This window comes from Schistocerca serialis, chromosome 6 (genome assembly GCF_023864345.2).
Source record: "Schistocerca serialis cubense isolate TAMUIC-IGC-003099 chromosome 6, iqSchSeri2.2, whole genome shotgun sequence".
Classification (NCBI taxonomy): Eukaryota; Metazoa; Arthropoda; class Insecta; order Orthoptera; family Acrididae; genus Schistocerca; species Schistocerca serialis.
In genome coordinates, this window is record NC_064643.1 from 548,082,612 (window position 1) to 548,108,988 (window position 26,377).

General features: G+C 38.7%; 1 protein-coding gene and 1 non-coding gene across 2 annotated transcripts in view; one reads left to right on the plus strand and one right to left on the minus strand.

Moving 5' to 3' along the window:
* LOC126484975 (aminopeptidase N-like) overlaps positions 1-26,377 on the plus strand; it is a 164,578-nt gene that overhangs the window by 60,652 nt on the left and 77,549 nt on the right. The window contains exons 7-9 of the mRNA XM_050108579.1: positions 3,063-3,228; positions 12,266-12,347; positions 22,341-22,524. Of these exons, the coding sequence (XP_049964536.1) occupies positions 3,063-3,228; positions 12,266-12,347; positions 22,341-22,524 (432 nt within the window). The remainder of the gene's footprint in view (positions 1-3,062; positions 3,229-12,265; positions 12,348-22,340; positions 22,525-26,377) is intronic.
* On the minus strand, positions 23,436-23,509 carry Trnat-ugu (transfer RNA threonine (anticodon UGU)). Its single transcript has one exon. It is a non-coding gene; the product is annotated as a tRNA-Thr (tRNA).

Here is a 26,377-nt window from a genome sequence, read left to right on the forward strand (position 1 = left end):
GATGTTTTAAGCACCTTCTTGCTTCCCACTGTTGAAGAGGAATTCGAGGATGGCGATTGCATCTTTCAACACGATCGAGCACCTGTTCATAATGCACGGCCTGTGACGGAATGGTTACATGAGGATTACATCCCTGTAATGGAGTGGCCTGCATAGAGTCCTCACCTGAATCCTATAGAACACATTTGGGATGTTTTGGAACGCCAACTTCGTGCCTGCCTCACCGACCGACATCGACACCTCTCCTCAGTGCAGCAATCCGTGAAGAATGGGCTGCCATTCTCAAAGAAACTTTCCAGCATCTGATTGTACGTATGCTTGCGAGAGTCGAAACTGTCATCAAAGTTATGGGTGGGCCAACACCATACTGAATTCCAGCATTAGCGATGGAGGGCGACACGAACTTGTAAGTCATTTTCAGCCAGGTGTTCAAATGGCTCTGAGCACTATGCGACTTAACTTCTGGGGTCATCAGTCGCCTAGAACTTAGAACTAATTAAACCTAACTAACCTAAGTACATCACACTCATCCATGCCCGAGGCAGGATTCGAACCTGCGACCGTATCGGTCGCTCGGCTCCAGACTGTAGCGGCTAGAACCGCACGGCCACTCCGGCCGGCTCAGCCAGGTGTCTGGATACTTTCGATCAGATAATGTATCAAGTTTGGGACAGTCTGACTCGTGACAAGATACAAAGACTTTATGACACCCTGCCCAATCAAATCAGTGCATGCATGCACGTCGGAGATGGTATAACGTCATACTGAGAAGAGAGCCTGTAGTACGAAGATTTTTGAAAATTTGACTCTACTTTGTAATCAATAATATAACATCACATACCCTCTGACCTGTCAAGTATACTTTCCTTCTAGATGGTTTGCTTCTTTTGTCAGGGAGTGTGAATACCTCATTGGTGCTTTTCGGGTATGGTGCAAACAAACCTCATAAAAAGTATCGTGTCAAGTGGTAACTGTAGTACCGAAGTCTGTAGCACTACCAGTTCACACGAAATTTTATACCATTTTTTCTATTTTTCTGCCTAAGAGCATGTCTAAAAAGCGTCAGTTAAGTTTTTTTTAACAAGCTAACAACCTGACGTCATTGGTAGTTACACAGAGGGTCTCTTCTACTCTCGCAACAACGAATCGTTGCCTTCTACGCGGGCTTGCGTTTACCTGTAGCAAGACATCGATACTGCAAGACAATTTTTCTGTCGCCGCTTGTTTATACCGTTTTACAGGGAAGAGGAAGGGGATCCAGCATTAGAATAAGAATTTAAATGCCAGCTTAAGATCAGATAAGGCAGAAGGGGTAGTCAATTCCACTGGAATTTGTAAAGTAATTGGAGTAAGTAGCGACAAAATGACCATCCATGATGGTGAGTGGAGTGTGTAAGACTGCCGATGTACATCAGACTTTCAGAAAAAGCTCATCCAAAAAATCTCAGAGATAGCGCAGAGAGACAAGTGTGAGAATACACAATCAGCTTAACAGCTCATCAACCCAAGTTGCTGACAAGAATAATATAAAAAAGAATGGAAAAGAAAATTGAGGATCTGTTAGATGACGATCAGTTTGGCTTTAGGAAAGGTAAAGGCACCAGGGAGACAGTTCTCACGATGCGGTTGATAATGGAAGCAAGACCCAGGAAAAATCATGAGACGTTCATACGATCTGTCAATCTGGAAAAAGCTTTCGACAGTGAAAAACGGTGCAAGATGCTCGAAATTTTGAGAAAAATAAGGATAAAATGTAGGGAAAGACGGCAGTATACAGGATGGACAAGAACGAAGAGGGAACAATACGAGTGAAAGACCAAGAACGAAGTGGTAGGATTAGAAAGGGTGTAAGACAGGGATGTAATCTTTCGCCTCTGGTGTTCGACCTACACATCGGAGAAGCAGTGACGGAAATAAAAGAAAGCTTCAAGAGAGGGATTAAAATTCAGGGTGAAAGGATATTAATGATAAGATTCGCTGATTACATAGCTGTAGTCAGTGAAAGTGAAGAAGAATTACATGATCTGCTGAATGGTTTGAATGGTAATGAGTACAGAATATGGAACGGGAGTAAACCAAATAAATACGAAAGTAATAAGAAGTAGATGAAATGAGAACAGCAAGAAACTTTACATCAGAACTGGTGTTCACAATGTACATGAAGTTAAGGAATTCTGCTATCTAAGCAGCAAAGTAACTCATGGCGAACGAAGCAAGGAGGATATAAAAAGATAGTTAGCGCTGGTAAAAAAGGGCAATCCTGGCCACGAGAAGTCTACTATTATCAAACATAGGTCTTAATTTGAGAAAGAAATTTCTGAGAATGTACGTTTGGAGCACATCAGTATGTAGTAGAGAAAACCGAAACAGAAGAGAATCGAAGCTTTTGAGATGTGGTGCTACAGAAGAACGTTGAAAATTAAGGGGACTTGTAAGATAGGGAATGAGGGAGTTCTTTGTAGAATTGGCGAGGAAAGGAATATATGGAAAATACCGGCAAGAAGAAGTGACAGGATGGAGGGACATCCGATAGAACGTTAGGGAATAACTTCCATGGAACTAGAGGGAGCTGTAGAGGGTAAAAACTGTAGAGGAAAACAGAGGTTGGAATACATCCAGTAGATAGTGAGGACGTAGGCTACAAGTCCTACCTTGACATGGAAAGCTTGTCACAGGAGAGGAACTCACAGAGGACTGCATCAAAACAGTCAGAAGACTGATGACCCAGAAAACAAAATAAAGTCGTACCTTGAGGAGCTTCTGACTGGCGAACACACGAAGCCCATTGGACTAAGACAGCCGGCAGCCGAAATAGAACGATAGACCATTTCTCGAATCCAACAGTTTAGTGGCTGTGAAGAGTACCACTTCAAAGAGGGGCGAAAGATCGGTTTAAAATCTGTTTTTGGTTTCAAACTGACGTCATCTCAGGCCCAAAAGGATTTTATTCGAACTGAAGCAGATCGTGGGAGCTTACGCAATTGTATCAAACCTTAGGGTTGACGATCACAGCGCTTCTACTTTGGTGCTGTTTCGGTATGTTCCACTTTGTGTTTTGACAGGTGGAGACGGAGTGGCGTCTGGACGAGCAATTTGTGCTGGATGAGTTGCAGCTGGGCCTGTCTGCTGACTGCCGCCTCAGCACTCGCGCCATGACGCCGCAAGAGGACGACGTGCTCACGCAGGCCCAGATCTCGGACCAGTTCGACAACATCGCTTACGCCAAAGGTAACGCCTCCGCGCTCTCCTGTACCGTGGTCACATGATGTGCTGCTCCAACAGCTTCAGTAACGCTGTTTGAGGACCAATAGTACAATTGTGCCAGCCGGTGTGGCCGAGCGGTTCTAGGCGCTACAGTCTGGAACCGTGCGACCGCTACGGTCGCAGGTTCGAATCCTGCCTCGGGCATGGATGTGTGTGATGTCCTTAGGTTAGTTAGGTTTGAGTAGTTCTAAGTTCTAGGGCACTGATGACCTCAGATGTTAAGTCCCATAGTGCTCAGAGCCATTTGAACCATTTTTGAGTACAATTGTGGGTCAATAAATAAAATTCCGGAATACCGACATCTTTTTAAATTTCTCGGCTACAAGTTTCTGAAAGGTGGCAGCACATGTTGCGTGGAAGGTAGCCGATAGTCAGTATTCGGCGGCCAATGATTAATGATATGCTGTCAGACCAAGATGGCAAGTGTGTGTACCCGACTTCAGCCGAAAGAGTGTCATAAAGCATGTCCATAGCGAAATTCATCCTATATATGGTTAAAATTATGTTTCATGGAAGTATTTGTATAGGCTGGATACATGAATTCAACAAAACACAAAACAGGGCACATTATTTTGATATGTGGTGTCCGTTCTTTCGGTAAGTCCGAAAGAACAGAGACAGTTTTGATCCTGCAGTCACTATGTATCAAGACACAAAAAGAGTTAATGACATTAGCTGCCACTGGGCACTGATTTATATCAATGGGGTAAATTTAAAATGTGTGGCAGACTGGGTTCTGGAACCGTATCTGCTGCTTACCAGGAAGATGTACTGACCACTACACCATTCGGACACAGTGGTCCCTGCACCTGCACAGGCTACCCTAGTATTTCTCCTGTCAGAGTCGAATTATCAACTTACGAGGGGCGTTTGAAAAGTCCGTGCAAAGTCCAAGAAATGGCAGCACCGGCGTGTATCGAGGTCATGTTTAGTTAGTAGCATCTTTGGAAAGAACGCACACCACGTTTCAGCCTTATTGGTCTATTCCTTTATGTTTGGCATTCGTGTGAATCAAGGAAGTCGAGTGATTGTCAAAAAATGGACGAAAAAGAATTTCGTGTGGTGATTAAACATTACTTTATGAAAGGCAAAACGCCTCAGGAGATTAAAGAGAAGCTTGATAAACATTACGGTGACACTGCACCTTCGATTAGAACAGTTTATAAGTGGTTTCAAAATTTTCGGAGTGGCCATATGGGCACAAGTGATGCTGAACGTTCTGGACGCCCTGTGGAGGTTACGACTCCAGAAATCATCGATAAAATCTATGATATGGTGATGGATAACAGAAGAGTTAAGGTGCGTCAGATTGCTATTGCTGTGGGCATCTCGAATTAACGGGTACGTAATATTTTGCATAAACATTTGGACATGAGAAAACTATCCGCAAGATGGGTTCCGCGATTGCTCACGCATGACCAAAAACGGAATCGTGCGAAGTGTTGCAAGGATGGTTTGCAGCTGTTCAGGAAGAATCCGCAGGACTTAAAGCGTCGTTTCGTCACTGTGGATGAAACATGGATACATTGCTATACTCCTGAGACCAAAGAACAATCTAAAGAATGGGTTACCAAGGGAGAATCTGTACCAAAAAAGGCGAATACCATTCCTTCGGCAGGAAGGGTTATGGTGACTGTATTTTGGGATTCGCAAGGGATAATCCTCATCGACTATCTGGAAAATGGCAAAACTATTACAGGTGCATATTATTCATCGTTACTGGAGCGTTTTAAATCCGAGCTGCAAGAAAAACGCCGCCGATTTGGCCGCGAAAAAGTCCTTTTCCATCACGACAATGCACCAGCACACACCTCAGCAGTTGTGGCCTCCAGACTTGGCTCCCTCGTACTACTATTTGCTCCCCAATTTGAAGAAATGGCTGGCGGGACAAAGATTTTACTCAAACGATGAGGTGATTGCAACAACTAATAGCTATTTTGCAAAGTTGGACAATTCCTATGATTCGGAAGGGATCAACAAATTAGAACAGCGTTGGAGGAAGTGTATAAGTCTGAAAGGAGACTATGTCGAAAAATAAATAAGGTTTACCCCAGACACGTAAGTAGTTTTTATATTTGCACGAACATTTCAAACGCCCCTCGTATACCACACACTACTGATGTAGTGCCCCTGCTCATTAGCCTCATTACACGCGGCATCTGGACGAGTCCCGTAACATTTCGAACTTGGTGTGCATATGCATCATTGGCCGCGATCGCCTTAATTGTATATGTGGTGCGATTGTGGTGATCACTGTGTCCGAATAGCGTAGCAGTCAGGGCTTCTGCCTAGTAAGCCAGAGATCCTGCTTCGAATCCCTACCTCGCACAGATTTTAAGTTAGCCCCATTGACGTAAATCAATGCCACAGACAGCTATTATCTTTAATTCCTGTGTATCTTGGCATATTGTTTCCCTTTCTAGGGGTATTTCGCTACCCCCATGACATATCGGTCTTGTGGGTTGCAGAAATGTAAGAAACCGAGTAAACTTGTTATATCCCCAAGAGATCATTCGTTCCATGCGAACGCTGGCGTAAGAGTTCTATGCTACAGGCTTTCAACACCTTGACGAAAGATGGATAAGTGTTTAAATTTACGAGGAAGATATATTGTACACGCGACTTTGGTCTCTCTATCCCAGTTTGGACTTATTATTGACCCACCCTCGCATATACCGACTGTCATTTTTGTTCCGAAGATCAAGCTGTGAAGTTCTTCTTGAGTTTACGTAACTGAATTTTTCAACGGTGAATGTGACTTGTTCCCAAATTCTACTGTATCGTTACAGCATTCTGCTCGTGTTTACAAACGATGAGTGTGGCAATGTGATGTTATTGTGCAAATTTTGCAACGGAAACGCAGCTGCTTGTACGAAATACAGCAGCCGATATCCTAACCCCAGAATACCAGACTCAAGAGTAAGTACTCGTGTTTTCACTGAACAGCGCGAGACGGTTGCAGTCCCCAACAGACATGCGTCATCCCAACGTGCAACTGAATACAGTTTGGACGAATCAAAAGACATTATTCTTCAACAAACACACACACAGAATTTCAAAATGTGCCGATGGTCCACATACAAGACTGTCTCGGACATTAGGTGTTCAGGGCCTCTATCCTCATTATCCACCGCAGAATCAATATTTCCAAAAGGCGACAAAGGTAGACGATTGTAATTTTCTCGCTGGCTAATTGCAAACCGCCAAGTAATCCCGTTAATACTGTTTACTAATGAAGACACTTTCACGCGAGACGTATCAGCAATTCTCGTAACTCACATCGAGGTATACCGGAAACCTTGGAGATTTTAGAGAGTTCCAGGAGAACAATAAATTGCAGATGGGAATCCGTGTCCGATACCGTCGTCCACCGAGGTAATACTGGGGTTATTCGGAAAGTAAGGAACGATCGGTCGCGAAATGGAAAGCACAGTGAAAATCCGATGAAGTTTTGCACAGGTGTATTGGGCAGTGTCTCTAGTACGCCCGTCGATAGCGTTACGTCCTTTATTTTAGTTCTGGGAACACATAAAGATACATAGAACAATAGTGTCTCCCACCAAGTACGAGGGCCTGGTAAGAAATTTCCCCTGAAGCTATGCAGCCAACATTACATAACTGTCGTGCGTTTTCTTCTTCAAGACAATTCCCAGTCGCATTCTGCAGGGGCAATGAAGATGCTCCTGCAACGTTTTCAATTGGAAACGTTTGATTACCCATAATACAGCCTGTAATTGTCTCCCTCTGAGTTTCATCTCTGCTCACATGAGCCACTGGCTATGAAGACAACATTTTGGCACAGACAACGAGCTGTAGGCCAGCGCAGAATTGGCGGAAAGCACTGTCAGCTGCCTTCTATATCGAGGGTATTGGAAATTTGGTACAACGCTACGAAAAACCTCTAAGTCCGATCGCCGACAATGGAGATAAGTAGCTGGGTATTGTAGCTAACTGTTGCAAATAAAACAGTTTTGATTTTCACTGTGGTTTCCATTTCGCGACCTATCGTTCCTTACTTTCCGAATAGCCCTCGTAGAGCATCGCATTCGTAGGAGACAAAGTCTTCTTGCGCAGTAGCTAGCTCCATCTTCTCCTCTGGCAATCGTGACAGTCAGTCGCTATAACTGCTTGAGTGACGTCTCCGGACACGGGTTTCTACCCTCGATTGTGTCTCAAAACACTCTCTACAACCTTTCGAAGTTTACATCTTGGGTATTAATAAACCACTTCAGCTGTATTTAGTCCTTTATCGTTGGATCACTACCGGTTTCGTGGCACTAAGAGCCACGTCTTCAAGTGAACGTCTATATAACAATAAATGCGGAAGGAATAATAATCCTACGATTTCCACTGGTATGGCATATTATTTTAGATTAAAATTCTTTTAAATATCAAAAACTTGTAATCGAGAACATCAAAATATTATTACTCACATAACTAAGAAATTAGAGCGTAGAAACTCGGAATCTTTTTACCCAACATTCGTTGTCTGTCAGAACAAAACACCGCTAAAAAAGACTGTATGTAATTGAATAAAACAGCCGGATTCCAATGTAGTGGATGGGCCTAAGCAAATCATACCACAGTGATCCACAATTAAGGAGAAAATAAATGAAACTGTTACGAACTAATTTTGAGCCACAGTGAAAAACCAATAAGTGGTTGCCACGAATTAGAGGGATGTTCTACCTGGACCAAATCTATCAAGTAAATAGCTACTGACGGAAAAGCAGAACCTGAAAACCGCACTTACTGCTTCTCTGATTTATACGGAATCGCGAAAAGGGGACGCACCCGTGTGTTCTGTCTTACTGACCGCAGGAAAGTAAACAGCTTGCCTGTGGAATGCTCGTTCATGTACTGATGATGCGCGATGATAGGCGGTCTTTTGGTGGATACACGAATGGTGAATTAGAACAAGGTTCAAATGTTTCAAATGGCTCTGAGCACTATGGGACTTAACTTCTGAGGTCATCAGTCCTCTAGAACTTAGAACTACTTAAACCGTACTGACCTAAGGACATCACACACATCCACACCCGAGGCAAGATTCGAACCTGCGACCACAGCAGTCGCGCGGTTCCAGACTGTAGCGCCTAGAACCACTCGGCCACCCCGGCCGCTTAGAACATGGAATATTGGGATAAAAAGTACAAAAACTCTTCTAAACATTTTTATGAAACAATATTTTTTAGAATTTTAAATTTCTTACAGTTTTTTTAAAAGCTTGTTCAGTGGACACTGCCGGCAGATCTGTTTCGTTGCCGTAATATATGCATATGATGTTCCTCTTTCACTCTCTAGCTTTAGCAAAACTTACTGGCGTTATTAACGAAAAGTATGTCAGCTGTCACTATTACATTCTTATTCCACAGACTGTTTTTCGAAAAAAAATTTTTGTACTATTTATCCACCGAGTGAGGTAGCGCAGCGGCTAGCATACTGGACTCGCATTCGGGAGGACGATGGTTCAATCAAGCGTCCAGCCATCCTGATTTAAGTTTTCCGTGATTTCCCTAAATCGCTCCAGGTAAATGCCAGGACGTTCCTCTGAAAGGGCACGGCCGACTTCCTTCCCCGTCCTTCCCTAATCTGATGAGACTAATGACCTCGCTGTCTGGTCTCCTCCCCAAAACAACAACAAAACGTAAAAACTATTTGTCCCAATATTCCTTGTTCTCATTCACCATTCGTGTATCCCTCGGTCGAGCCCGCGCATCATCAGCGCATGAGCGAGCCGTCCACAGACAAAGTGTTATTTTGCTGCTTTCAGTATGACAGAGCACGTGGCCGCATACGCTGTTCGCGATTTCGTAAAGATCGGAAAAGTTGTAAGTGCGGTTTTCAAGTTCCGTTTTTCCGTCAATAGCTATGTACTTGACGGATTTGGTACAGGTAGAACACCCCTCCATTTTGTAGCAACCACTTACTGGTTTTTCACTCTGGCCCAAAATTAGGTCTTAATAGTTTCACTTATTTTCTCCTTAGTAATGGATCACCATTGTATGATTTGTTTAGGGCCATCCGTTATATTGGAATTTGGCTGTTTTATTCTATGACATACCGTCTTTTAGCGGTATTTCGTTCTGACGGACAACGAATCTTGGGTGAAAAGGTTCCGAGCTGTTCCGCTTTAATGTCTTATTTATGTGAGTACTAACATTTCGATATCCTCGTGTAAAAGTTTTTAATATTTAAAAAAAAAATCTTAAAATAATTTACCATGCCATTGTATATCTCAGGGTTGTTATTCCTTGTGGCTCCATCGTTACGCAGATGTTCACCTGAAGATGCGGCTTTTAGTGCTACAAAACCGGTAGTGGTCCAACATCAAACGACTAAATACATTTGAAGCATTTTATTATTACCCAAGATGACAACAAGACACTGGTTGCCCTTCCTATAACGTTATCTCTCGATGTTTGTTGAAATATTTCTGGGAAATCCTGCATATAATCTCTAGAGAAATGGGAGGAAGAAGGAGAAGAAGTAGTGTTCCATTAATGCGTATTCCATATTTGTTTCCCCCCTTTTAAATATCTGAAAAATGTATCTAGAACTTCTGAGAACTTTTCTTATGATATGAGATCTCTTTATGTTTTCACATTCCGGATGAGAATTCCTCGTTGTCTAGATGAAGTCTGACACATAAGCAGAAGTGACATGTATATGCTCTTCAGTACATTAACATAATTTGCGTCAGTGTTTCATTTCTTAAGGGCTGTCACTACAGATCTCGTTGAAGCCGAGTGGAAAACATTCTCAGAATCTATAAATCTCAAATACATACTCATTGTTCCATCACATGATTTGTTTCAAGACATGAAGATTATGGCTATAAATCTCAAATACATATTCATTGTTCTATCACTTAATTTGTTTCAAGACTTGCAGATTATGGTGTTGTATACGCTTCTAAAGAGAGCTTGTTCCTTTGCGTTCCAAACATGGTGTTGTTTTATGTGGTATGTGATATTTTTGTGAATATCTTGTACGTAACGGTGAGTGGCTGTTACGTCTACAGCTTTCTGTTTTCTCCTGTGTATTATACGAAGTACACAGTTGTTCCCATTTCAATAAATTCTCTTCATCCTCAGATATTTGTAAATAATTTTACAACTCTTCGTCATTAACAATTTAATATCTTTTGCCTCCTTTCCTTTTCATATATCTTGAACAGTTTTGCGTACCTCACATGTCATAACTTCCAGAATGACAATCTTTGCTCTCAACGTTACAGCCCTCTAGGGAATGCATTGCAAATTGTAATTCATCTTTCATTGCTCCTTCATTTTCTTTTAGTATTCCTTGGCTGTTATACTGTGGTTTCCTTCCTTTCTTCAGGCCGCTTCCAGTGTGTTCTCTTTCCATTACCCCCTTGGAAATGTTCCATCCCTTGAAAACACTCCTCCTAAACATTTCTCTTTCCTTCACTTCTTCTTGTCTAATGCTGTTTCTTACCAAAACATTTTTTTTTGACATCATGAATCCAGACAGTTGTTTACTTTTTATCAAAGATATTTGAAGATCCTTGTCATCCATTACGTAAATCTGTCCATAGAATAGCAATTTTTTCATTTTTTGATTGTTACTTCTTAATTCCAAAATTACGACGTGTTAGTGGACCTAACGTTTTCCTTATTTATCCTTTTTGTTATAGTTCTAATTTTCCATTTTTGTAATTCAATGCCAAACATTTTTGCAATTTATGCATCGCACTTTCACTATTATGTGGTAGCACTTTATTTTAACATTTTTAAATAAGCAGTTTTGTTGTAGGAATTAATACATATATTGTCATGATTTTCATTATTAAATATATAAATTTCTTATCCATCTCTTCAACTATGCAGCCTTTTAAGTATAGCTTCGATTGGCTATACAGTTGTCTCTCTGTTGTTCTTCATTGTGCCTCCGACCCTCTGAACTTATTAAATGATATGTCTCTTCAAAGTAAGATACTATTTGGTTTTCTTCCCAGTCTTACTGGTTTCAGATGTGTCCCTAATCAAATTTCCTTTCTACTTTCTGTCATCCTATCAAGATCATAAGCAAATAGTTTTATTTGATTCAGTGTGTTCTGTAATATTCTTGTTATCATTGGCATGAAACTCTTGATTTCTCTTGTAAGTTGTTTATTTCTTGCTTTATATTTAATATTCTATAATTAACTGAAATTATTATTAAATTATTGAAATTATTATTAAAGTTTCTTTTTTTATACAATGCAATTACTTTCATTTTAGTTGGATTCAGTCCACATCAAATCCATGTTATACATTTATACGTTATTATACAAATTATATAATTAAGACAATTTAGAGATTAGCATGTTCTTTATGGAAAAATCCATTAATTTTTGAGGTGTCTGATACATTATTAATTGAAACTTTGCAATGAAAAATCATTCTTCAGCTTTTGTCATACATTCACGTTAAAATTTTCTGTTCTTCTTTTCCTATGTAATAAAACTCTGTTTCTTCAATATTCCATAGTACTTGTAATAACCCTACCATTCCCAATTTGGTGTTATTTAGTTCCTCTCCCCATTCCACTAACTGATTTTAAGTTTGTTATGATGTAAGGATAATTCTTTTCTTGACATTATTGTACCTTTTCTTTTGTACAGAAACAAGACTGCATAATCTACTATTTTCTAAATCATTCTCAACTTAAATAACACCTCAGGTATAGAGCTCAAGTATTGTTCTGACATGTCCCATTGAGATGGGAACACTGAAAGTTATTAACAGCTGTGTAGTACGACCCCTGTCATCTTATTTCTCATTTAATGTGATAGCACAATCAGTAGCTACCTATGTAATCATGGATGTTATGTGTCTGTGCATATGCATGAAATGATTTACCAGAGAGAAATATAGAAAAATATTATTTTGAACTTAATTGTTTAGATGATTCTGTGTTGAAGCTAATAGTACTTACAAATAGTTTTACTCGATTACTAATTCCAAAATCTCACTGAAAATCTTTTATTCCACAGCTGGCTCAGTACTAAGGATGATAGAACACATTCTTGGAACTGAAGTGTGGAAGAAAGGCCTCAACAAGTACCTGACGAAAATGTAAGTATGTCGCCATGAAAATAAAATAAGATCGAAAACAACAGAATTTTTTTGTCATAACATCTAGGTGATGTAGTATAACAATAAATATGCTGTGAGAGATGAGTTAATTGAAAAGATATCTATTCTGGATTTTTTCTTCACAATCGACATTCTCATTGTTCACTGTTGCATAATCAAAGAACAAAAATACATGTTTCTTGGCTGTAACATGGATATTTTTAAAATCAGAGTTGGGTAAAGTTACACGGTAGGATCCAGTCTGTTAGAAGAGTGGCCGTCATAAAAGTAGACACTTTGAGGTCACATATGCTACCTGCTAAGTGCTGTGATTCACCTGCCTCATAGCTTTGTTGCCTCATGTACACTGGTCAGCGCCAGCTGAATGTCCTGTATTTCTGTGCTATATCATGCATTCACCTGTCATGTCAGTTTTCCATGGAACAGTACAATGATGTGTGTTTGGTACTGAGCGAAATGCAGGAGCAAGAGCCTACGTGCAGTACTACTTCAGTCGAACTGCATGAAGGTTGGAAAGACATACAAAAATAATCAAAAACTGACATTTCGAACGTACTGAAGATGTTTATACTGATATGGCCAACAGCAAGGAAGCCAAGGACAATATAAATTTTGTGTAAGTTCATAAAATGACGACAAAACCTTGCATTTGTGAATTGCCTGCATTCCATAGTAGTAGTGCACTAACATTTGCAGAATCTCTAGATTTGAGCACATGTTTCGATTCTTCAAAAGAGAGATATAAATGAAAACTGAAATTATGGCATTTGACGATATTTACAAAAATTTTATGCGTAGAGCTATACTTCAACACTACGATAGAGTATATATCACAAATAACCAGCAAAATAAATTTCAGAATAAAGATAAACAAATCATAAAGTATCAGTACTATTTGTAGAAAAACTCTACATAAATGAATACTAAATTCAACACATTAATCTGTCAAAATAGTAACCCAATTAATATTAATTAATAACATTAAAATTTTTTAACAATATGGTCCTTTTGTAGTAATATGGGTTAATAATCTTAGGATAGAAATCGACCAGCTCATGCCAGTCTGAACTCAGAACTTGTAAGAATTTAAAGGTCAAACAGACCCAATGATTGGGCTCCTGCACCGAAATTTTTTCCTAATCCAAGATCGAGGTTTCATTCTGTTTTGTCAATATCAGTTCTCAAAAACAATTATGCTGATATCCCTAAGGTAACTTGATCTTATGATCATAAATTATGGATCAAAACAACAAACATAAATCAATGATACAATAATGCAGAGTTTATTTATTCTTTATGTCACTCCAACAAAACATTATTATTAAATATAGAAAGACCAATAAAAAACTATATAAAAGTAAAATGTTAAGCTCTATAGGGTCTTCTCATCCTAAAGATATATTTAAGCCTTTTGATTTCATAAATAAATTCAAAAATTTATTAGGAGACAGTTGATTTCTTGCCAAGCCATTCATTCCAGCTACTAATTAAGATACTAATGATTATGCTACCTTTGCATGACCAAAATACTGTGGCTCTTTAAAAATTCGCTCAGTGAGCAGGCCAGGCCTCAAAATATTTTCAGGAGGATATGTTTTTGATAACCAAGCGAAAATCAATTTTGCCTAGTTCCTTATAATAAGTTTAAACGGTAAAAACAATGTTCAAATGTGTGTGGCATCTTATGGGACTTAACTGCTAAGGTCATAAGTCCCTAAGCTTACACACTACTTAACCAAAATCATCCTAAAGATAAACACACACACCCATGCCCAAGGGATGACTCTAACCTCTGCCAGGACTAGCCACACAGTCTATGACTGCAGCACCTGAGACCGCTTGGTTAATCCTGTGCGGCTTTAAAGGGTAAAATTTTTATACAAATAAATATACTCATTCTATCATTACTATAAAGATTAATAAATTAAATTAAGAATCTTAATACAAAATCTAAAGTAATTATAAAATCAAAACTTAAAATAATCAACTAAAATGTAATCTTAAAGGTACCTGGTTTAAAGTCTACTATTATATTTAAAAAAGCAAATTATAGGTTAATAACTTTAAAGCTTATCCCTTAAAGAATAAATAAGTTACTATTTATATTCGAAAAATTAAATAAACACAATCAGCTTTAAAAAATTAAATTTTTTCTTAAGAAACTAGATACCTTAGGAAATGATTAACATCTCATTTCCATAAATAATTTAACAATGATTATGACACATTAACTATAAATTATTTATAAATCAACATGAATTGAAACAAGTAATATAAATACTAAAATTTTGATAAAGCCTGACACAAAAGGTACAACAAATAAAATCTACTCTAATAAATTTCATGAAACACTTACACTACCAATATACTATAATTTAAAAAATCAGTTCTGTAAAATAAATGAAGAAATAAAACAACAAAATTATTTATATTATATAATTAAATAAACGAAAAATCAATATAATAAAATAAATAATCAAAACATCATGATTTGCACAGAAAACATTTCAGTATAAGTGAAATACTTTAATAATAAGTTATATCTTGAACTTCTTCCTAGATACACTTCTCAGTACATCTGCTATGTTACAACTTATCTCATCTAAATTGAAGGTACCTTAAAATAATTCAAATAGAGTAATCAATAATGAGAGTGACAGACAAAAGTGTACACACCTCAGAGCCAATATCAGTTCAATTAAATAAATCATATTACTACAAAATCTACCTTCATCAACAGCATTCCACCATCAAATCCATTATAGACAAAAATCTAGTGTAACCCTCCTCCTTTTATCTATAAGCTGTATCTTGATCTGAAATATTTTATAAATATAAATCCTGATAATTATAGCTTTAAAAAGATTTTCTCATAAAGGAGAGATACAAACAAGTAAATTAAGTAGAGTAAATCGTGTATTATCAATCACAGGGGTGTTTCCTCTTAATGGAATGAGTTACTGCCAAATTCTTTGGGTTTAAAGTCCTTAACTAATATTACCCTGGTAAGTATAGTTAACATTGAAAATAACAGAGTACCTAATCCCAGTTTATTATTTAAATTTCACAGATTCATAAAAAGAGCTATAAATAAATTTTAAGATTTCACCTTAAAAATTTATATTTTAGCCCAAATAATATAAACAACTGATTTAACAAATAATATTTACTTGTATCAATCGTATAACCATGGCTGCTGGCAGGAATTATTCCAATACTAAATCCAAGATCACTTGATAATAAAAATCAAATTACTGCAAAACGAACATTTAGTTTAACGAAACTTATCTATAATACAAATGAAAAGTGAATAAACAAGCAAGAATAAAACTTTAAGGAATAAACAACAGAAATAAAAAATTAAACAACATGAGATAAAAGAAGAAATACTAATATTTAAAGAATATAAAAAAGGGAAAAATAGGAACAAAACCACACCCCATTCATGACCATAACAACTTGTCCTTTGTATATAAGGAAAGATAAATATGGAACCTGTATACCAATAAATTTTTATATTACATCTTTCTATTTCATCTTTCTTTTTACTAATAATAAAGAAAGATTAAATAATATAATAAATATATCTGATACAAATATGTAATTTATTACAATATGTTATTCACAAAAAATTACCTTTATATTAAATTAACTTAAATTTAATAATCCATTCATTGATATTTAAATAATTATAATATTATAATTTAAACAATTGTTTATTATTAAAACAATAATTTACATGAAATAAAGTTAATCTTATTTATTATATCCAGTTATAATAATATAAAGTATTAATTACAATTGGTTATGTAATTTATAATACTAAAACCTATTTTAAGCTAAAAACATTAGTAGCAATAGTCCTAGGCAAATACGAGGGCTATCCACAAAGTACATTACGTTTTGGAATAAAAAATAAATAAAGTATTGGAAAATTTTTTGTTATACACAGATGAAAGCCAGACTTAAATACTACTTTTCTACGTAGTTGCCATTTAAATTAAGGCACTTATCGTAACGATGGACGAGCTTGGAAATTCCTTCGTTGTAAAATTCGGTCACTTGCGCCTTCAACCACGTGGTTAATAAGTAACCCGGTAGAAATACGATATTTGTGGATTTCATGGAAAGAGGCACTACAATAAACTCTCAAAGGTATTGCCAAACTCTGCACAACCTCAGAAGAGCAATACAAAACAAGCACAGGGGAAAGTTGGGCTCAAAGATCATGCTGATTCACGACAACGCCTGGGCCCACACGGCAAATGCCACTCGTGAAGTTCTCGCATCTTTTAAGTGGGAGTTGTTTCCTCATCCGCCGTACAGTCCCGGCCTGGCAGCAAACGACTTCCACTTATTTCCAGCAATGAGGAAGTGGTTGGCTATGCAGCATTTTGATGATGATGCACAGCTTCAAGAAGAGGTAACCACGTGGTTGAAGGCGCAGGCGGCCGAATTTTACGACGAAAGAATTTCCAAGCTCGTCCATCGCTACTATAAGTGCCATAATTTAGATGGCAACTATGTAGAAAAGTAGTATTTAAGTGTGGCTTTCATCTGTGTATAATAAAAAAAATTTCCAATACTTTATTTTTAATTCCAAAACGTAATGTACTTTGTGGATAGCCCTCATGTATGTATTAAAATAATCATTTAATATTAATAAAAAACTTATAAGTATGTATGTAATTAAATGTGTTATTTTAATATAAATTATTTATTGTATATGTATATAAATAAAACGAAAATTGCCAAAATCTACAACAGTTTAATACAAGATAAACAAAATTATACACAAATTAATTTTTAAAAAATTTTTAATTTATTTGTTAAATACAAAAACAAATGGTGTGTGTGATTAAAGGCTTACCTTGATAGGATCAATCAAGCAAATAAAATTACCTTCATTAGACATATAACATAAGATAGAATTAAACTACTCTCCTTAGTATCAAAAACTAATGTGCATCACACATCTTAATGCAAAATGGTAAGCTATTCAAGCTAATCGGTTCATATCCCATGTATAGAGATACCATTCCCCTTCTTTTTAATGACTGACAACTTTACAAAACTTCTCTTCCTATCAACATAAATTATAGGAACGATCCTGTCCATTTCATCAAATTCCTGGTTTGGGATTTGAACAGGACTAGAGATCAACTTATTTTCATTTATTCCACTTTTAACAAGAAATAAGAACATAATGATAAGTGAATCATCAATTAAATATTTTATTGTCCAAGAAATAACATCAACAATACTATTATTTTCAATTCTGCTGATTCAAATAAAATATCCAATAGGATGAGAAAGAGAATTTATTATCTCAATAATAATCAGATCCAGATTAGTATTAGAGATTGGGGCTGAGCCTTTCCATTCTTGATTCCCAGACGTCATAGGTGGTTCAAGCTGAAAAAACTGCTTAACATTAATAACATGACAAAAATTGCCCTAATAATAGTACTATCGTATTGTACTCAACTAAGAACATTTATTTGAACCATTATCATTTTAAGAATTATCATTGGAGCAATAGGAGGCTTAAATCAAATATCTCTTTGACAACTTCTAGCATACTCCTCAATTAGACATTTAGGCTGAATAATCAGATCTCTGACCATTAGAGAAAACACCTGGGAATTATATTTTAATATTTATTCTTTACTAAGACTAATTATAGTTTTACTATCTAAGCAAATAAATTTATTCTTTATAAACCAAATTTACTCAGCCAGAAACATAAAAACTGAAATTAAATTTATAATATTCTTATCACTCTTATCCATAGGAGGTTTACCACCATTCCTGGGGTTCCTGCCAAAATGGATTGTTATACAATCACTTATAGTAAACAACATAGCAATCATAGTTGTACTAACTATAATTATACTTTATTATTATGTATGAATTACATTTTCAGCTCACAGCCCTTCTGCTTCTTCTTTCACTTCCTGTTTTAGCAGGGGTATTACCATAATACTAACAGATGGAAACCTAAACACATCAGTCTTTGACCCTACAGGAGGGAGAGATCCAATACTATATCAACATTTATTTTGATTCTTTGGACACCCATAAGATTACATTTTTATTTCATCAGGATTTGGTATTACTTCACACATTGTATGCCAAGAAAGGGGGAAAATTTAATCATTTGGAACACTAAGTATAATTTATGCCATACTGTCAAGTGGATTAATATGATTTATCATATATTTACAGTAGGAATTGATGTTGATACATGAGCATACTTCACATCAGCAACAATAATTATTACTGTACCTACAGGAATTAAGGTATTCAGATGATTATCTACATTGTATGGAACTAAATTCAAGTTTAACCCACCATTATTATGAGCTCTAGGGTTTATTTTCCTATTTACAATTGGTGGATTAACAGGATTAGTATTAGCAAATTCACCCCTTCACATTGTATTGCATGATACATATAATGTAGTAGCCCACTTCCACTATATATTATCTATAGGAGCAGTATTTGCAATTATAGGGGGTGTTATTCAATGATAACCACTGTTTACAGGGCTAACCATAAACAATACATAGTTAAAAATTCGGTTCACAGTTATATTCATTGGAGTAAAATTGACATTCTTCCCTCAACACTTCTTAGTATTAGCAGGAATACCATGGCAATACTCAGACTACCTGGATGCATATGCATCATGAAATGTAGTTTCAAGAATTAGGACTACAATTTCTATTGCAGGAGTCATTATATTTATTGTAATCATATGAGAAAGAATAGCTACAAACCGAACAATCATATTTAGAGCTAATATAAGTAGATCAACAGAATGGTTACAAAATAATCTGTCTGCAGAACATAGTTACTCAGAATCATCATTAATTTCTAGAGCCTAATATGGCCGATTAGTGCAGCAGATTTAAGCTCTACAAATAAAGGTTTGACCTTATATTAGAAATCATAAGGTCAACATGATCAAATTTATCACTTCAAGATGGAGCCTCACCATTAATGGAGCAATTATCATTCTTCCACGACCATACTATGGTTTTATTATTACTAATTACAGTAATTGTAGGCTACAGCCTTACATACATACATTTTATTGCTTATACAAACCGAATATACCTCATGGACATCTAATTGAAACTATCTGACAGCAATACCAGCAGTCACCCTAATTTTTGTTGCACATCCCTCACTATGACTGTTAAATTTACTTTATGATTCAGTAGATGCAATAATCACAATTAAAACAATTGGTCAACAATGATACTGAAGATATGAATATTCAGACTAACTAGATGTAGAATTTGACACTTATATAACACCATAGCAGGATCTACAAAACGATGGACTTCGATTTCTAGGTGTAGATAATTCGACAATTCTACCTATAAATACAGAAGCACGAGTAGTAACAAGAGCCTTGACCATTAAAAGGAGGAATTTGAGCAATAGTTCCAGTATCAGGATAAGCAAAATGATACCACCTATTTAATATTATGGATTTTGAATTAATTTATTTACTATAATTCAAAGATGATGAGATGTAGTCCAGGAAGGAACATATCAAGGATTGCATACATGATTTGTTTCAATTGGATTACAATGAGGAATAATTTTATTTCTTGTGTCAGAAGTCTTATTCTTTGTATCATTCTTCTGAGCCTTCTTTGGTAGAAGACTAGCACCAACAATTGAACTAGGTATCTATGGCCTCCAATAGGAATTCAACCTTTTAACCCTATTAGCCCTATACAAAGTCCATTACTTAATATAGCTATTCTTTTAGCCTTGGGGCCAACTGTAACCTGAGCACACCAAGGTCTTATAGAATCTCACCACACTCAAGCACTACAATGCTTATTCTTCATAGTACTGTTAAGATTGTATTTCACAATACTTCAAGCATATGAGTATTGAGAAGCACCTTTTACTATCGCAGACACAGTACATGGATCAACATTCTTTGTTGCAACAGGATTCCATGGACTCCATGTAATTATTGGGACAATCTTTTTGACAACATACTTACTTCGACACTCAATAAATCAATTCTCACCATGACATCACTTTGGATTTGAAGCAGCAACATGATATTGACACTTCGTGGATGTAGTATGACTCTTCCTATATATCTCAACTTTTTGATGACATAGATAATTGTTTTTCTGGTATAAATAGTACATTTTACTTCCAGTCAGAAAGACTGGAATAAATCAAGAAAAACTATCCTAGTCCTATCTACAAGAGTCTTCATTAGATCTATTATTCCAATAATCATTATAATCACCACAACAGCACTATCAAAAAAATTAATTAATGACTGGGAAAAATGAGGATAGTGCGACTGTGCCCTAGGTGGCTCAGATGTATAGAGCATCTGCCATGTAAGCAGGAGATCCTGGGTTCGAGACCCAGAGGGGCACACATTTTCATCTGTACCTGTTTATATACATTAAAGCCCATCAGCAGCGGAAGGTATTAATATAATTCTAATTGCGTTCTAGACCGCTGCAGGTCCGAAAGAACAGACACCATACCCATATAAATATATAGAATGTTACATTGATTGCGGAGAAATTCAGTTTCAATAGATACGATAAGATACAAAGACTAACAAAAGACACTGAAAGCCGGTCACCTATGTTTCAGAGTGGCTCCTTGCGACTGTAAGCCTGTCTGCGCAAAGGGAAAGGAAAGCACATACTTGAGAAACAGTCTTGCTTTTCTATGCTTCTCGCGTGCCCACAGTGATGCTGCCACACTATGAAGTAACTTACTATATGCTACAAACCCTGTATGCCAAATCTGGGAAATACTAAAACTCAAAATCATAGGAGATGTGCTGAGAGGAGAGATATTGATTCCATAGCAGGTCCTTCTGAAACACTAAGTGTGGCACTTTAGATTTAAAATTTTCTTTGTTATCATTTCATAGATATACTGAAAATTAAGAGTGCCCATGGCTCAACTACGTAGCCTAATTCACAGTCAGCACTCAAAGTGTCTGATGGTCACAACAAGGAGCTTAAAGCTAATGCTGACTAATGAAATGGGCAATGACATATTCAGCATTGCATTTAAATAAATTTTGATGTGACTAAAAGGACCATTGTGCTTGTATGAATTTATCCAGGTGTGCATCACACAATAACCTTAACACGACGAGTGGACCTACAGCTCCGAAAGCCCAAATCGATGTAGTTTCGTTGCTGACACTTGTTGACGACCCAGCATTGAAATCTGCAGCAATCTGCGGAAGGGTTGCACTACTGTCACGTTGAACGATTCTCTTCAATCGTCGTTCGTTCCGTTCTTGCAGGATCTTTTCCAGACCGCAGCGATGTCGGAGATTTGATGTCTTACCGAATTCCTGATATTCACGGTACACTCGTGAAATTGTCGTACAGGAAAATCCCCACTGCATCACTACTTCGAAGACGCTGTCCCATCGCTCGTGCCCCGACTATAACACCACGTTCAGTCTCACTTATATCTTGATAGCCTGCCATTGTAGCAGCAGTAACCGATATAACAACTGCGCCAGACACTTGTGTCATATAAGCGTTGCCGATCGCACTGCCGTATTCTGCCGATTTACATATTTCTGTATTTCAATACCCATGCCTATACCAGTTTCTTTGGTGCTTCAGCGTAAAAGCTTTGAGTGTAAAGGAAACAGTTCACATTTTAAGTAGATAATCAGACGTTATTTTAGTTGCAGTGCTTGATTTGTAAAAAAGGAAGAGATTCCAGTACTGTCATCTTGCGGGGAATGTTTTTGAGGTTTAGGCTCCTTAAAACTTTGTGTTAACGCTTTTGTGAGCATTTTAACAGTGAGCATATAACTTTTTCTTTCTTCGTCAGAGGCATCAGTACGGGGTACAAGTAAGTACTGTCACAAGTCAACCACTATCTGTTTATGTTCACAGTACACAGTTTTAGTTGATGTGGTCTGTTTCTATTTTGCAGGAAGTTCGAAGCGGCCATGCAGGACGACCTGCTCACCTCTCTAGTGGAGGCAGCGACTGACGCGAATCTCAGCTTCGGGGGCAACAACCTTCTCGACATTCTCCACTCATGGACCAACAACGCCGGCTACCCTGTGCTCAGAGTCACGCGGGACCGCGAGGCCAACACCGCCACCGTCACACAGGTACCACCAAATTCTCTACGAGTGCGAATCTATAAAGAAGCCACAATGGACTCCCTATTCAGTTCCCTCCTCATCAGTCTGATTTTAGCCTAGAAGTTTGCATTGGATGTGACAGAGTGCTGTATTCACCAAAGTAGCAGAAGCGAACCAGCTACCACAGAATCAGTTACTGTGATAAGGTGGCCTGCTGACACGCTGCGACTGCCTCGTGACAGGGCAATGTAACTCTGTTTTAGTATGACGATAAAGGCGTCCCGTTGAAGTAAAAGTTCTGAACGCTGGTCTAACCTGACAGAGATGACTAAGTAATCTAACTCAGTATGGACTACCGTCGACGACAGTTATAAGTTCAGCCTCTCAGTGAATAAACACCTCGACATACGTCATTGAATAGTTGACGATCACCCGTTAACAGCTGTTTAGCGACTGCTGCTTAACTGGTGCAATGACCGGAAATGAGACGGCTCGATCTGCGACAAACGGCCGAGTGAACATGTGCGGCAACTTAAATCTGCGACCCACGAAATATTTTCATCTGCGAACTATTTGTCTGGTGTCAGGAAGAAGCAGGAGGCAGCGCTGCTGTCAGCACTATCTGTGACGTCAGACGACACTATCGACGCATTGATAGAAAATTTTGAAGTCGTAGGGAAGAAGCATAAGGCAGTTGCTGTTACATGCGCGATCTGTGTGGCGACGGATTGTTACTTTGTGGCACAATACTGGAGATTGCCGGGTGTGTGGCTAACTCTCTGGTTATAGCTCCGTAATGTATCTAAAGGTAAACGCACCACAGAGGGTACTCGAAACAAACACTGGATTTAAGAATATTATTTTTAATTACGATGAAATGAACACCCTTAGCTGCTTACAGGCGTTGACATACGTCAACGTGGACAGATCAAAATGTGTGCCCCGACCGGGACTCGAACCCGGGATCTCCTGTTTACATGGCAGACGCTCTACCCAGCTGAGCCACCGAGGACACACAGGAGAGCGTGACTGCAGGGATTTATCTCTGGCACGCCTCCCGCGAAACCCACATTCTCAAGCTATTGTCCCGCAGTACGTTCGTAGTGCCCCCGCCCATTATACTCATTACTCGCGGTGCGTTGCCGATTCCCGTAAGAGTTCGGCCACTGTTTGTGCATTCGCAGTGAAGAAGAAGGTGGTCAAGTGGCCGGTGAGCCTTAACTATATATATACTAAGATGGTATCTGTTCTTTCGGACATTTTCATCTAGCCCCGTTGACGTATGTCACGCCTTTAAGCAGCTAAGGGTGTTCATTTCATTATAATTTCATTCTAACGAGCTGCATGGTCTTAGTATATATATATATATATATATATATATATATATATATATATATATATATATATATATATTAGTTTAGTGTTCATAATTTTATTTTCCCTTTACTTTGGCCATCGTCAATTATTTAGCTTTCCAAACAATAAAATTTTTCTACTACTGTCAATATCTAATTTCCTTATCTAAATCCCGCAGTACCATACGTGTTTATTTAAATAACATCATTTTTTATACTTTTACTGATTTTTCTTATATCTTGTTTCTAAGACACTGTCTGTACCTCTGAGCTGATCTTCCAAGTACTTCGATATCGCAGACAGAATTAGGGTCATATAGTGCCATTGGCAAACATCAAAGTAATGGAAACTTCCTGACAGATTTTTTTTTCTTTTTTTTTTTTAGAAGGTGAGGGAGGGCGCGGAAGGCAGAGCAATCAGGGGTCGTAACTCGAGGCCTGGTCGCAGTGTCCCCCTCGTCCGTCAAGGAATCAGGGATGGGAAGGGGAAATCTTTTGTGGGAATTATTATTTATTTATTTATTTTTATTTACTGTTTTTAATACATTCTTAATGTGGTTTTACTTTATACCACAACAAAAATAAATGTATCTAGCACCGCATCGTGCTCTGAGAAAAAGAAAACAATGTCTCGGCACGTTCCTATACCGAGGTAATGTATATGGGGAAAACGAAAAAAAAGTGCTTCATACAGGATGCAGAAGGGTGTGTCGCTACTCTCCTTACGCTTCATCATCCAGGTACGTCTTCACGTATATCATGTTGTTCCACCGAGAATCGAACTTAGTCATGTCAGCTCACTCAATGGGTATCTTCTCCTACCTGTTGATGATCCAACTGCGTGGAGGGTCGCGTAGGGCACTCCCTAAGTAATTAGAAAAATACTGTCTGTATTTTGGGTTCCGTACGATCTTGCAACGACGTTCTTGTAGGTAGTTCCAAAAGTCTAATACATCTTTAGGTCCATCGTGAAATAAGTAGTGTACCGCATGCGCACGGATCCACGTGACAGCGTTGGTCTTGGCGCGCGGGAAATACTGTTGATCCGGAAATAGTAGAAACCGAGGTGTAATGTGTTCCGGAGTCACTCGTAGAAAATACGACAAAATTTGTCGCACCAAGCGCCATACGTCGTCTGCCGCGCCACATGTGAGACGGTGTTCGTCCGTGTCTGGTATCCCGCAGTCTACGCAGAGAGGCGATTCCGCCATGTTTATCTTGTGGAGGCGTGATCGGGTGATCTGTTTACCATTGACTGTGATGTACCATGTGGATCGGACGGCTGTGTCCAGTGGAATCGCGTGAATCGTCTTCCACACCACCTTCCAATTAACCTGAGGGCTTTTGGTCTCCACGATGTTTGGTGGGCGCCTCTGCTGTAGGACATGATATATATCCCGCGCCGACGCCTGTTTCGTCGGTGGTACTGCGATACGGAAATAGCTGTGGTCAATGTAAAAGTTCCCGAAGTAGTAGACGGGTGAGGGTATGTCTTGCGTCGTCAGTGGGGCATAATGGACGGCGGAGCTAAGGACTCCAACAGCAAACCTGTCAAACTTTCCGGGTGGTGGCGCCACAGCTTGATGTGTGAGCTGACATACAGGGCCACTGCTCTGTCGTGGACATGGATTAGGCCAAGACCTCCCCTTTCTGGGGGAAGGGTCAGTGACTCATAACTGACTTTGAAGAGCATGCCTGTACTGACGTAGGCTCCGAATGCCGCTAATAGTCGTCGAGCCATCAGTAACGGTATTGGGAGAACACGCGCTATGTGTGGAAGGCGCGATGCGAGGTAAACATTAACGAAGTGTGTCCTTTGGAGAATGTCGAGGGTCCGCAGACGAAGGTTGAAGATCTGGACCCGAATTTGTTGTAATAAGCGGCGGTAGTTAAGAGCCGCGGTGCGCCGTATGTCGTCGTGAAACTCTATTCCGAGACATTTGATAGTGCCACGAAGCTGTAGGGGTTCGACACACGCTGGGGTCAACCCGTCTCCTATGGCCATGGCGACCGATTTGGCGACGTTGAGACAGCTGCCGGAAGCCACACCGTACGTGGTAATCCATTCCAGTGCTCTGTTGACATCGTCGCGATTGCGGAACACGAGAACCAGGTCGTCTGCATATGCTGTACAGCGAAATGTGACGTCACGTAGGGTAAGACCGGTGAGGCGTTGACGGGGACCACAGAGGAGCGGTTCCAGTGCCAGAGCATATAGTAACGTCGACAAGGGGCAGCCTTGACGGACGGAGCGGAAAATCGGGAGGGACTGCGAGAGACGCCCGTTAACGAGCACTTTGGAAGTCGCCCCTCGGAGTAGGCGCATCACGACGGCTGTGAATTGCTGTGGGTACTGCATGTGCTGGAGAACGGACGTTAGGTACGCGTGATCCACTCGATCAAACGCTTGGCTAAAATCTAGTGATGCCAGCGCTCCCGGGATGGGGCGTGCCCTGGCTAGGGCTATTAAGTCACGGTATCGACACAGTGCTGTGTGGATGTTGTTGATACCCCCTAGGGAAGTC